Genomic DNA, 14,710 nt, shown 5'->3' on the forward strand with positions numbered 1-14,710 from the left:
GATTTTAGTTTCTGACTTGTTTATTTGGATTATTTTTTATTTCTGTTTTATTTCTTTTATATAAATTATATTTTTACATTTCATTTTGGGTTCATAAAATAGTTTAATTTTTTTTCTTTATTGCAGTTGTTTTTTCTTGTTTATTTTGTGTGTGTGTGGTGTGTATTGGATTGTGTGTTTTTTAATTGAGTTGTTTTTTAAATTTATTTTTGTTTTACAAAAATACTTTTATTATTTCTTTCACATAAATTTTTATTAAAACTATTTTGTCAAAAGTTTACGAAAATCTTCATTACTTTTCGGAGGTGCCGCGGCATTATTGGTAGGCGTTGCTGCCGTCTTAGCTGCTGTTACTGGTTTGGTGTTTAGATTTTTTCTTACCACATTTGGTATTAAGGACATTCTGGGCTTTTGTTCATTTAGTTTACGTTTAGTTGCCATTCCTAGCATTTTTATGGGTTTTTCCGGAGCTGCGGTACATGGTTTAGGAGGTGGAGCAGAAATTGCCACTGATATCTACAAGGGGTAAATAGAAAATTGTTAATTCTGGTGAAACTATTTCATGTGTGAGATTGTAACTTACATTATGACCTCTTAAGTTCATATTATCAGTGACTAAAACAGCTTTACTTGCCGAAGAATCTTGTTCGTATTCCACATAAGCGATTTGTTTAAATTTACCAGATCTGTAAGGATTTAAATAATAAAGAAAGATAAATATAAAAGATTAATTGCAGAAAGGTTTCCACATAGTGTTGATAATAAAGGAAAGTAATAAAAAACTACCGGTACTGCTGAAAGGCTAACATTTGCACCGGAATGATCCGAGTTCACGCGACCTAGGTCTGTCAACAACTTACTTGTGATACACCAGTCGTACATCTTTCAATTTGCCATAGGCACCAAACATTTCCTCCAATTCCGCTTGGGTACAATCAGGGGGCAGACTTTTTATAAACAACTTGTGCAACTCTTGTTCCGCATTGTATTTAAACTTCTGACGTTGTTCTTTATCACGCAAAACACTTGAAATAAACAAGGGACGGCCATTAATGCTCTTACGGTCCAAAGTTAACGCCTTTTCCACATCAGTCTAAATAAAAAAATAAATACAGACAACTTATTAAAACTTTTCTGTTATTTCCTTTTTCTAAAACCTACCTCTGTTTCTAATTCGGCATAACCGAAACCACGACTTTTGCCATTCACCGAACGTATTAATTCCAATTTTAAAATTTTTATTTCCGGCAAATTCTCTACTATAACATCCTCCGTTAAATTATAATCTAGGTTTGATAAAAATATACGTAAATGATCTTTGGTAAGATCAATTTCTTGATTTTCGTGTTCCTTAAAGGTGGATTCCTTGACAATAAACCTACTTGCGTGTAGCTTCCAAATCCCGTCTCATTTCCAATAAAGCAAATTCTATCCACAAACCAGATTTTGTAAAGTTGTCAGAACTCTCTATAAAATTAGTTTATTAGCCTAAAATTTATTAAAATTCCGATTTTATAACCTACCCATTACAGTAGTCCATAATTCTTTGCCTCTTTTTGGATCCTGCAAAGGTCCATATTCCAAACGTCCCCAGAATTGCAATATCTCACAATTACAATCAGCCAATACACCCCATTGTTGTCCCAATATGGTCCAACCTAAATTGAAATTCTTTCTCAACACCTCACACTCATCTGGATTCATCCAATCTGTGTTGCGTCTCAAATAGGTCAAATATTCCAGCCAAATGGACACAGCCGGTTCAGGTGTTTGAAAACCAGCCGCTAAAGCTGTCTCTAACACCTCTTGTACTTCAGCCATGGATTTATCCATCTTTTCCAAAACCAACATACGTTTTATATACAATTCCGGTGACCAAGTACAATTACGCAAAGCTCTTTTGCACACATCATCGGGAGTTTGTTCAAACATGGGTAAATTCTGCAAATCTTCCGGACGTCCAAAGGCATCTCTATAGTCTATAAAATCTATATATTTTGTCCAACACTCGGCATTCAAACAACAATCGGCCACCATACGCTCGTATATGGTTTGCAAAACATTTTCATCTAAAAACTTATCGGTGTCTTTAATATATTCAAAATAAACTTCAGCTCTTTCGCGATAAGCTTGCACTTCCAAACCCTTTAGTTTTTCCTCATATATAAGTATCTTTTTTAGATGATCTTTGGCTTTAAAGTAACGTTGATCGATTACTGACCAGTCGAGTGTGTGCTCTGTCAAACTCTCCTTATTGCGTTCATAGTAAACTTTAAATTCTATATAGGACTCATCCATTTCATTGAGAGGAAATCGTAGCTCTTGTAGAAAACTTTGTATGTAATTTTTTAAGTGCTCTGGAATTGATAAATCTTGTGCAACTTGTTGGCGATAGAGTTTAAAGAACTCTCTGCCTCTTAGGCAATTTAGGCCATAAGTACCCAAAATCTCTTGCCATATTGCTTTAGAGTCTTGACTGCGCCCTGCAAATTCGGCGAATTTAAGTGCTAAGTCACAGGCTAGAAGAAAATATAAATATTAATTTATTTTGTGTAACAGTAAGACCTTTATCAAACTTACAATAATAATCCTGCAAGGCTTTGCGAAATAATTCCTTAACTTGATCAATTTCCTTGGGTGATTGAGCCACCACCAATTCTACATCAATATATTTTTGCCAAAGTTCAGCGGTCAAGGGATAAACCGAAGAAAAGCTATTGTAAGCCTTGCGTATATTGTCCAAATCACCAGTAGAGCTGGAAGAAATATAAACATTGAATTAAAATTTAATATATTTTGAAATAACAAGATATAACAAAAACTTACTGTGATAGTTCACATAAACGCACATATTTATCATAAGCGTATTGATTAACTTCCAATTCTTTTAAAATTGTTTCAAATTCCTTAAGAGTTTTAAGTTCTTCATCTTCATCATCCTCATCGTCGTCATCCTCACTATCATCAATAACTTCAGCTTGTTTAGCATATTCCAAATCCAACATCTGATCATCCTCCAATAAATCTGCATCATCTAATTTATTTTCCTTACTTACGTCCTCATCTATGGCATCCTTCAGTAGATGATCATTTAGCAAAGAATTATCATCAATTAAATCGCTGGCCAAGGAAACTGAGGGAGGTCGTAATAAATTTAAGGAAATATTTGTTTTGCCACCTTCACCTTCGTCATCCGACTTTAGTAGAGCTTCTTCCTAAAAAAAAAATAAACAGCATTATGAATGAATATGACCCGTGGGTTGGCTGTACCACTCCAGCTACAAAATATTTGTTAAACTTACCTCTGCCTCGTCTATATCTTCATAAGAATTCTTATTGTTTGTAGACATCTTTATAGTATGTGTTTAATTAAGTATTTATTTTAATATTCTTTTAGCGTTTTGCAGATTAAAATGATTGGAATTGAGTGATTTATTAATACATTACAAATAAATGTAAACGAAAGAAATACTACAATAAAAAATGCTTTTGCCTACAAGTTGCCAGCTGCTTTTAATGGAAACGTCACTTATATATTTTGATATGGCAATACTTTTGTTTACATTTTCATGTTAATCATAAAAATTGAATGGCAACTTTGCGAACACCACACACACATTAACAAATGATTATTCGTTAAGTAGTCAAGACATCAACCACTTTAAAAGGTCTTTTTAATTATCCACATAGAATGTGAACAATTTTTAAATAAATATTAATAAAATCCCTTTAGAATTAAAATATTACATCAATATATACTATATATATATATATATATTATATAGTAATAGTTTGGCTTACAAGTTGAACTTTTAGTTTTCTTTCTTGTTATATTATTGTTTGGCACAATAAAACTTAAATATGGCAATACTTTGCCAATCAGACATCTTATTAGTTTAGCTCAGACATTTTTGGGGGTGTTGTTAGTGTTTCATAATATGAATTAATCATAGACAAAAACCACTCTCTGAGCTGTCAAGTTGTTTTCTTTCAATTGTGCCTCCTTTTATTAAGTATTTTCTTTTATTGTGTGTGGTCAAGTTCTAACGAGTGCTTAAGAAAAATATAAATTAAAAGTTCAAATTAATGTTTTAAATAAGAAATTTATCACAAAAGTGTTGTAAAGTAATAGCTACACAAGTGTATAAAGAAATTTTAATAAAATTAAAGTGCAGAATATATTTTTTTGATTACAATCCTTTTTAATCAATCATAAGCCGCCATTTAATTTTGCTATTGCACTTGTTGCTTTAGTTGGCGCCTGTATATGTTGTTGCTGTTTTTAAGTAAGCACAAGTGTTAGTGTAAATGTGGAGAAAATAAGTTGAGTTGTGTTGTTTTTATTGTATTTGTTGATGCATTATAAAAGTCAAATTGAAGTGTCAGTGAAAAAAATGGGTGGTAAAGTAAATTGCCCAAAATTGTTATTGTAATGAAGAATGTGAGCGTAAACATCAGATGATGATAATTAGACAGGAGTAAAAAGGTAAATAAACAAGAGTTTTCGGGAGAGATTAAAAAAATATTCAATATGAAAAGGAGCTTTTTATTATTAATTTAAATAAACAAAATTACATTTTGCCCAACAATTGCTCAACAAATCATAATATTGAAATCACCATTTTCAACCTCATATTTTTTAAGAAATAAGCTATATGAGCCATGATTATATATTTCTTGAATGATAATATTTGAAGTCCTGCTAAAAAAACATATCTGCCGAATAATCGAATTAATTTTAAAGCAAACATTTTAAATTTATGTTTTGGACCAAGGACAAAACTTATTGAAAACTGTTCATGATTTCACCTATTTCAGAAATCTGTTCTCTATTTCTAATGGTTACATAAATAGCGTTAAAATTTGTCCCTAAATAAGTACTCCCGAAATAAATGTCGAGATAAAATCCAACACGTATAAGTTCAAAAAATCTAAATTGAGTTTTTAATAAATCAAGAGTTTTAGCGCATCAAGAAACACGTCTTCACAATTTTTTAGCTTATTTTAAAAAATAACGACTTTATTAACACTTTCAATTTATTAAATTTTTTGTCTCCTGTAAAATTGTAATAAGTGATGATAGGCCCTTTTGCATTTTAGGTGACGAAATAAAAATATATTATTATATGTAGATCAGTTAAAAATTTAGCTTTGATTGCATATATTTGTATATAGAAATGAAATTCGTTATAAATCTCACAATAGTTGATTTAGATAACAGTCGGGCATATCCGACTGTAGCTTCATAATTGTTTTTTATTATTTGCATATACCTATATTTTATTAATTTTGTATTTTGCTTAATTGTTAACAAACAATTTATTAGAAATTTTTTAGTTTTTACCTTTTAAAAACGGTGGTTTATTTCCTTTAAATAAACCGTATTCTTTTGATTGCAAATAAAAGCAATTTAGTAGTTTGAAATTTTTAACAACTCATTATTTATTTAAATTTATACAACAATTTAAATAGTCACTCTCTTTTAATACACACACTTATATTACACACTTTATAATGTCCAATAATACAGTTGATGTTAATTCTAACAGTGCCTTTGATCAACCGAACCTTCCAGATGTTTCATGAATTATCTTAACGAAAAAAATATTCAGGTTTCCATACTTACAAACAATGTTAATAACTGTATGTTATCCACATTGTTGATAAGTAGAAGTTTCTACTGATGGAATTTTTTATAAATATGATGAATGTTGCAAGCAGTCGTTACAGACCATTAAATTAAAATCGTTAATGCAAAATCCTAACAATATATTCAATTATTAGAATTATATTGGATGTATGAATTAAAAATGCGGAATTTACAATAGATGGGTGTATTTTTTGAACGCGGTTTTTGTTTTTAATAACTTATATGTCATTTTGAAGGGTAAATATATGTTATTTATTTTCACTTAGTTATTGAAAATTATAGTGTAATCAACAACGTTTTTTTTTTACGAAAATGTCGAATTTTGTGCCAACAAAGCGTTACATGCAGGAAGTTTTGCTTTACTTCTTTAATTTGAAAAAAGTGCCGGTGAAGCACAACGATTGCTCATCGAACCTTATGATGAATGTTTTTTATCGGTTTCAACGTGCTAGAGATGGTTTGTGTGGTTCAGAAGTGGTGATTTTGACACGGAAGACTAAAGTCTGTGAAATGCTTAAGGGAATCCGAAGAATCTTTTAGATGGCTATAATGTACTTACGTGCATTCAAAACAATTTAGCCCCGTTTGCACATTTATGTGCAACATGCAATTATAAAAATACGTATTTCTTATTATTTTATGATAATAAGAAATACGTATTCATCCATGGATACCATAGACCTTGAATGATGATTTTGCATTGCGATAACCAGAATCCGGCCAACCTGTCGAATCTACACCTGTATTTGGTGCTGAAATCTGACCAGACCACCACAGGGAACCTGTATCGAACAAAACTTATTCGTTTGAAGCGAAAACGCCCAGAATATACGGCCAGAGATGAAACCGTAATATTCCATCATGACGACGCTCGGCCACATATTGGATCTGGATTTGGGAAGTTTTGCCTCAACCGCTTTATAGTCCAGACCGTGACCCATTCGACTGCTATTTGTTTCGATCGATGCAGAACACTCTCTCTGAGATACGCTTCACTTCAGAACAGAGTATCTGAAATTGGCTGGATACGTTCTCGGCCTCAAAAGATGAGTAGTTATTTTGGCTCGGAATTCATATGATGCCAGCAAGGTGGAAAAAAAAGGTGATGGCAAACAATGGCCAGTACTTTGAATAAATGTAACTTGTACAAATGTTTCAAAATAAAAGCTACAAATTTTAAAACATTCCGCATTTTTAAGTCATACACTCAATAAAAGTCGATTTTTGGTTGGAAATTGAAGTGATTACATATTATTGTTCTGTAAATATATACAAATCTTAATAACTGTGTATTCTATTTATTAAAATTGAAGTTTTATTAAAAATTAACTCTTTCGAAAACTAATCTAAATATTTGTATCTTTTTCATTACAGGCAAGTCAATTCCAATGTAACCTAATAAATAGCTGCTAACAAATTGGTAAGTCCAGTTGAATTAACTTTAAAAGAAAACGTTAATATTTAAAAACGTATTGAGTTAGATACAACATATTCGTAATAGACTCATAACATGAAGTTTGTCACTACCAATAAACCAAAACAACTTCTTTAAAGCAATGCACACATTTTTTTGCTAGTGACAACCAGTATTTTGTTAAGTAATTTACAAATCATTAAGAATTAATAAAGAATTTATTGTGTAAAAGAGTCCTTATAGAACCTGCGTTGTGTGTGATTGCGTATGTTGGAAATCCCAAATTAGCTATAATTTAAAGTAAATTAATGTTTTGAGCAAAAAAATTAGCTCTCACGCTTGTGCTGAAACACACACACACATAGTTACTCAAACACAGACATCCTTTTACAAATGTACAAACGCCAAAAACATCAAAATTCCCACAGCTGGTGACACCCACTTGTCAAACGCAGAAGTGTGACCGCACGTTGCGTACAACAATCTTCCGCACAGAAATAAAATTAAGAACATTGTTGCTGTGACAGCATCCGAATTAAAAGCACAAAAAAGTGCCAGTTTCATCCATCAGTTATCGCCCAATGGCAAAATCTAAGATAACAAGTGATGTTTTGTGCCTGATGCTTGATGGTTGAGAACTAGAACTCTGCTGAATCATGGAAAAAAACAAACTCATTCCGTGCCTGCTATTTACTAGAATAAAATGAATGAATCTCAGTTAGGTTATTTAGATGACAGTGAAATTTTTATCTTAAAAAAAGTGACACGTGCTGACACGTGACATTCGCTGTAGCACGTGCTACTTTCTACATTTGCTGTCTCAGGTCTCTACGAATGTACGTTTGTCTCTGCCAAGATAACGAAAAATATGTATTTTAGTTTCTCAATCATTTGGTTTCCATACAATTTTACATTTCCTTAAATTTGAGATTGCAAAAATATACGATTTTCTTATGTGAATAAGTATGAATGTATTATTTGTGTGTCCTTGCTGATGTTATGAATTTATAAACGGAAAACAGTTCAACTTCCTTTTGAAATTGTGGGCGTGTATTTCCTCCCAACTCTTTTGTCACTGTATTTTGATAAGTGTTGTTCTGTCTAATCATATTAGATGACTCCATTATTATGATGTTACTGTTGTTGTTCTTTGTATTTTATATGTGACAAACTTCGTTACATAGAGATTTTCTGTTTTTTTCTCCCATTTTTATTTATTTTGTTTGCTTTTGTATTAAGTTTATTTACACACAGATTTAAAATCCCTTTGAATATATTGAATTACCAACGTTATGTTGAGAGTAAGTGTATAATTGCAGACATTATCGTTGGTCAATGGTTGGACATGGTGAAAACTATGAGTGATCACAGATTATCATTGTTTTTGCTATTAATTTAGATTTCTCATATGGCTTTTCGTGAGAAATATGATTGCTATCCTTCATGCTCTAATGACCTCTTAACGATTTATAATCAATTTTAGATTTTCATATAAAAATATGAATGAACACAAATTTTCGTTATTTTTGCTCTAGGGCCTCTTAATAACGATTTATAAGCAATTTTAGGTTTCCCATATAAAAATCGATTTTTGGTGGGAAAAATGAGTGATCACAGATTATCGTTATTTTTGCTCTAGGACCTCTTAATAACGATTTATAAGCAATTTTAGGTTTCCCATATAAAAATCGATTTTTGAGGGAAATATGAGTGATCACAGATTATCGCTATTTTTGCTCTAGGACGTCTCAATAACGATTTATAAGCAATTTTAGGTTTCCCATATAAAAATCGATTTTTTACGGAAATATGAGTGATCATAGATTATCGTTATTTTTGCTATAGGACCTCTTAATAACGATTTATAAGCAATTTTAGGTTTCCCATATAAAAATCGATTTTTGACGGAAATATGAGTGATCACAGATTATCGTTATTTTTGCTCTAGGACCTCTTAATAACGATTTATAAGCAATTTTAGGTTTCCCATATAAAAATTGATTTTTGGTGGGAAAAATGAGTGATCACAGATTATCGTTATTTTTGCTCTAGGACCTCTTAATAACGATTTATAAGCAATTTTAGGTTTCCCATATAAAAATTGATTTTTGGTGGGAAAAATGAGTGATCACAGATTATCGTTATTTTTGCTATAGGACCTCTTAATAACGATTTATAAGCAATTTTAGGTTTCCCATATAAAAATCGATTTTTGACGGAAATATGAGTGATCACAGATTATCGTTATTTTTGCTCTAGGACCTCTTAATAACGATTTATAAGCAATTTTAGGTTTCCCATATAAAAATTGATTTTTGGTGGGAAAAATGAGTGATCACAGATTATCGTTATTTTTGCTCTAGGACCTCTTAATAACGATTTATAAGCAATTTTAGGTTTCCCATAAAAAATCGATTTTTGGTGGGAAAAATGGGTGATCACAGATTATCGTTATTTTTGCTCTAGGACCTCTTAATAACGATTTATAAGCAATTTTAGGTTTCCCATATAAAAATCGATTTTTGGTGGGAAAAACGAGTGATCACAGATTATCGTTATTTTTGCTCTAGGACCTCTTAATAACGATTTATAAGCAATTTTAGGTTTCCCATATAAAAATCGATTTTTGGTGGGAAAAATGAGTGATCACAGATTATCGTTATTTTTGCTCTAGGACCTCTTAATAACGATTTATAAGCAATTTTAGGTTTCCCATATAAAAATCGATTTTTGGTGGGAAAAATGAGTGATCACAGATTATCGTTATTTTTGCTATAGGACCTCTTAATAACGATTTATAAGCAATTTTAGGTTTCCCATATAAAAATCGATTTTTGACGGATATATGAGTGATCACAGATTATCGTTATTTTTGCTCTAGGACCTCTTAATAACGATTTATAAGCAATTTTAGGTTTCCCATATAAAAATCGATTTTTGGTGGGAAAAATGAGTGATCACAGATTATCGTTATTTTTGCTATAGGACCTCTTAATAACGATTTATAAGCAATTTTAGGTTTCCCATATAAAAATCGATTTTTGAGGGAAATATGAGTGATCATAGATTATCGTTATTTTTGCTATAGGACCTCTTAATAACGATTTATAAGCAATTTTAGGTTTCCCATATAAAAATCGATTTTTGGTGGGAAAAATTAGTGATCACAGATTATCGTTCTTTTTGCTCTAGGACTTCTCAATAACGATTTATAAGCAATTTTAGGTTTACCATATAAAAATCGATTTTTGGTGGGAAATATGAGTGATCATAGATTATCGTTATTTTTGCTCTAGGACCTCTTAATAACGATTTATAAGCAATTTTAGGTTTCCCATATAAAAATCGATTTTTGAGGGAAAAATGAGTGATCACAGACTATCGTTATTTTTGCTCTAGGACCTCTTGATAACGATTTATAAGCAATTTTAGGTTTCCCATATAAAAATCGATTTTTGAGGGAAATATGAGTGATCATAGATTATCGTTATTTTTGCTATAGGACCTCTTAATAACGATTTATAAGCAATTTTAGGTTTCCCATATAAAAATCGATTTTTGACGGAAATATGAGTGATCACAGATTATCGTTATTTTTGCTCTAGGACCTCTTAATAACGATTTATAAGCAATTTTAGGTTTCCCATATAAAAATTGATTTTTGGTGGGAAAAATGAGTGATCACAGATTATCGTTATTTTTGCTATAGGACCTCTTAATAACGATTTATAAGCAATTTTAGGTTTCCCATATAAAAATCGATTTTTGGTGGGAAAAATGAGTGATCACAGATTATCGTTATTTTTGCTATAGGACCTCTTAATAACGATTTATAAGCAATTTTAGGTTTCCCATATAAAAATCGATTTTTGGTGGGAAAAATGGGTGATCACAGATTATCGTTATTTTTGCTCTAGGACCTCTTAATAACGATTTATAAGCAATTTTAGGTTTCCCATATAAAAATCGATTTTTGACGGAAATATGAGTGATCACAGATTATCGTTATTTTTGCTCTAGGACCTCTTAATAACGATTTATAAGCAATTTTAGGTTTCCCATATAAAAATTGATTTTTGGTGGGAAAAATGAGTGATCACAGATTATCGTTATTTTTGCTCTAGGACCTCTTAATAACGATTTATAAGCAATTTTAGGTTTCCCATATAAAAATCGATTTTTGGTGGGAAAAATGAGTGATCACAGATTATCGTTATTTTTGCTCTAGGACCTCTTAATAACGATTTATAAGCAATTTTAGGTTTCCCATATAAAAATCGATTTTTGGTGGGAAAAATGAGTGATCACAGATTATCGTTATTTTTGCTCTAGGACCTCTTAATAACGATTTATAAGCAATTTTAGGTTTCCCATATAAAAATCGATTTTTGGTGGGAAAAATGAGTGATCACAGATTATCGTTATTTTTGCTCTAGGACCTCTTAATAACGATTTATAAGCAGTTTTAGGTTTCCCATATAAAAATCGATTTTTGACGGAAATATGAGTGATCACAGATTATCGTTATTTTTGCTCTAGGACCTCTTAATAACGATTTATAAGCAATTTTAGGTTTCCCATATAAAAATCGATTTTTGAGGGAAATATGAGTGATCATAGATTATCGTTATTTTTGCTATAGGACCTCTTAATAACCATTTATAAGCAATTTTAGGTTTCCCATATAAAAATCGATTTTTGGTGGGAAAAATGAGTGATCACAGATTATCGTTATTTTTGCTCTAGGACCTCTTAATAACGATTTATAAGCAATTTTAGGTTTCCCATATAAAAATCGATTTTTGACGGAAATATGAGTGATCACAGGTTATCGTTATTTTTGCTATAGGACCTCTTAATAACGATTTATAAGCAATTTTAGGTTTCCCATATAAAAATCGATTTTTGAGGGAAATATGAGTGATCATAGATTATCGTTATTTTTGCTATAGGACCTCTTAATAACGATTTATAAGCAATTTTAGGTTTCCCATATAAAAATCGATTTTTGGTGGGAAAAATGGGTGATCATAGATTATCGTTATTTTTGCTCTAGGACCTCTTAATAACGATTTATAAGCAATTTTAGGTTTCCCTATAAAAATCGATTTTTTACGGAAATATGAGTGATCATAGATTATCGTTATTTTTGCTATAGGACCTCTTAATAACGATTTATAAGCAATTTTAGGTTTCCCATATAAAAATCGATTTTTGGTGGGAAAAATGGGTGATCACAGATTATCGTTATTTTTGCTCTAGGACCTCTTAATAACGATTTATAAGCAATTTTAGGTTTCCCATATAAAAATCGATTTTTGGTGGGAAAAATTAGTGATCACAGATTATCGTTCTTTTTGCTCTAGGACTTCTCAATAACGATTTATAAGCAATTTTAGGTTTACCATATAAAAATCGATTTTTGGTGGGAAATATGAGTGATCATAGATTATCGTTATTTTTGCTCTAGGACCTCTTAATAACGATTTATAAGCAATTTTAGGTTTCCCATATAAAAATCGATTTTTGAGGGAAAAATGAGTGATCACAGACTATCGTTATTTTTGCTCTAGGACCTCTTGATAACGATTTATAAGCAATTTTAGGTTTCCCATATAAAAATCGATTTTTGGTGGGAAAAATGAGTGATGACAGATTATCGTTCTTTTTGCTCTAGGACGTCTCAATAACGATTTATAAGCAGTTTTAGGTTTCCCATATAAAAATCGATTTTTGGTGGGAAAAATGAGTGATCATAGATTATCGTTATTTTTGCTCTAGGAGCTCTTAATAACGATTTATAAGCAATTTTGGGTTTCCCATATAAAAATCTATTTTTGGTGGGAAATATGAGTGATCACAGATTATCGTTATTATTACTCTAAGACCTCTTAATAACGATTTATAACAATTTTTGATTTCTCATATAAAAATCGATTTTGGTGGGAAATATGAGTGAGCACAGGTTATCATCCTATTTGCTCTTGGACTTCTTAATAACGATAAAAATTCGATTTCTATTTCCAACTTATTTATATATCTACTTGTCTTATTTCTATGACCTTTATTATAAATAACTACTCGTTCCAATCATAAAAAGTATGTCATGTCATATTTGGTAATTGTGTTCAATTATATATTGTGTTCTGGTACAAATCACATATTGTCCTTTTCTCTTTCTACATGAACTCGTAATTAGTTGTGAAATGTGTACGAGCCTGATGATGCACCACCCATCAACGCATCTTCTTCATTAGTTGAACAACATGTTTTTTTTGCTTGTTCCTGTTTCGTTTTGAAATCGAATACTGGTGTCCTGGTCTCATGTTACAATTGTAATATGTTTTATGTAACAATTTGCTTTCTTTTGTTTCTTAATTTTTTTTACTGCTGTTGTCATTCGGGATTTGATATTTAGGGTAAATCTCGTTAAACCGATTCTGTTAAAATTAACCGCAAATCTACAAAAGCGATAAAAACATATGACACCATTTTTGACAAAACAAAAAATTAAATATGCAGAAAAATAGATTGTTGTTTGACAGTTTCTCTGCACAATAAATATGTTTTTTTTTTATTTTTATTTTGAAAGCATTTGAATTACAAACTATTGCAGGCATTTCTGGAGAGTGATAGATCAACCCTTATTACAATGATGGACAAAACAAAACGGCTTGTATGCATCACTTCAGTGACATAAAATTTTGGGAAAATTGTGGCAACTAAAGTTGGTATTTAAGGGGGTAAAGCAGTGGTACCTTACTTGATGTTTTGTTTTTGTTAAGAGTGTCATTGTATTATACATTTTAATCCTTAATCCTTTGGAAGTGCTTAAATAAAAATCGTGGGAAACTTATTACTAAATAAATAATAAAATTTATCATATTTAAATGTTTCAAAAACATAATCGAATATACATACATAAAAGGAGAAAGATTGATATTTTTCTGAGTTATCTTGTTGAATCGAACTCCCTTCTTTGTTTTTATCATTGTGATTTTTATCAAAAGAGTTTTTCAAAGTCAATTCTACAAAACGATTTCTTTGTCCATTTGATTTTAAAAGCACTTAATAAGATTCCTACTGTTTAGGAAGCCTTTTGTCATACACGTTCTTGTTGAATTGGTAGAAGACCTAATGATTTGTACCGAATTAAACATTGCAGAGTCTGACCACATCACCTACCTTGTTATCTTTTACTGAGGCCCCAATCCAAATAACTTAGCGCCTGATTTAGTAAAACGAATGGAACATCCTAGAAATTTTTATAACTTTAACTTTATCTGAACCCGTTTAGGTCTCTAAATAAATCACACTCGTTGCCTATTGAAAATTGTATTTTTTCTCTCGCTCTGCAAACCACAACCATTGAAAAGTGTATGTAACCATACGATTCGATATTACTTTCATGAGAACTGTCATTTGTTTTATATCTGTGTAGTCTGTGACTGTAACATTCAGTAACATCCAATTGAGGAATTTCCAAAACTGCCAAAACGCAGCTCTAGGGATCAATACGGTCAGATTGTAAATATCTCTGAACACAACAGTTCTTTCTGGAATATCAAAAAGGAGACATATGAAGTTCAACATTTCAGAGTTGGAGAAGAGCAAGATCCATTTGATCGCAGCTTATAAGCATTTAG

The 14,710-nt window shown here is 31.0% G+C and overlaps 1 protein-coding gene across 1 annotated transcript; it reads right to left on the bottom strand.

Moving 5' to 3' along the window:
- Positions 1-2: 2 nt before the first annotated feature.
- Rnp4F (RNA-binding protein 4F) lies at positions 3-3,496 on the bottom strand. Its single transcript, XM_065508728.1, is given in 9 exon segments — positions 3-516; positions 584-686; positions 861-1,093; positions 1,162-1,384; positions 1,386-1,467; positions 1,524-2,519; positions 2,581-2,756; positions 2,827-3,215; positions 3,303-3,496. Coding segments are annotated over 9 exon segments (2,505 nt in total). The 5' UTR covers positions 3,351-3,496; the 3' UTR covers positions 3-261.
- Between the last annotated feature and the right edge of the window lie 11,214 nt (positions 3,497-14,710).

Source organism: Calliphora vicina, chromosome 4, assembly GCF_958450345.1.
Source record: "Calliphora vicina chromosome 4, idCalVici1.1, whole genome shotgun sequence".
In the NCBI taxonomy this organism is placed as follows: domain Eukaryota; kingdom Metazoa; phylum Arthropoda; class Insecta; order Diptera; family Calliphoridae; genus Calliphora; species Calliphora vicina.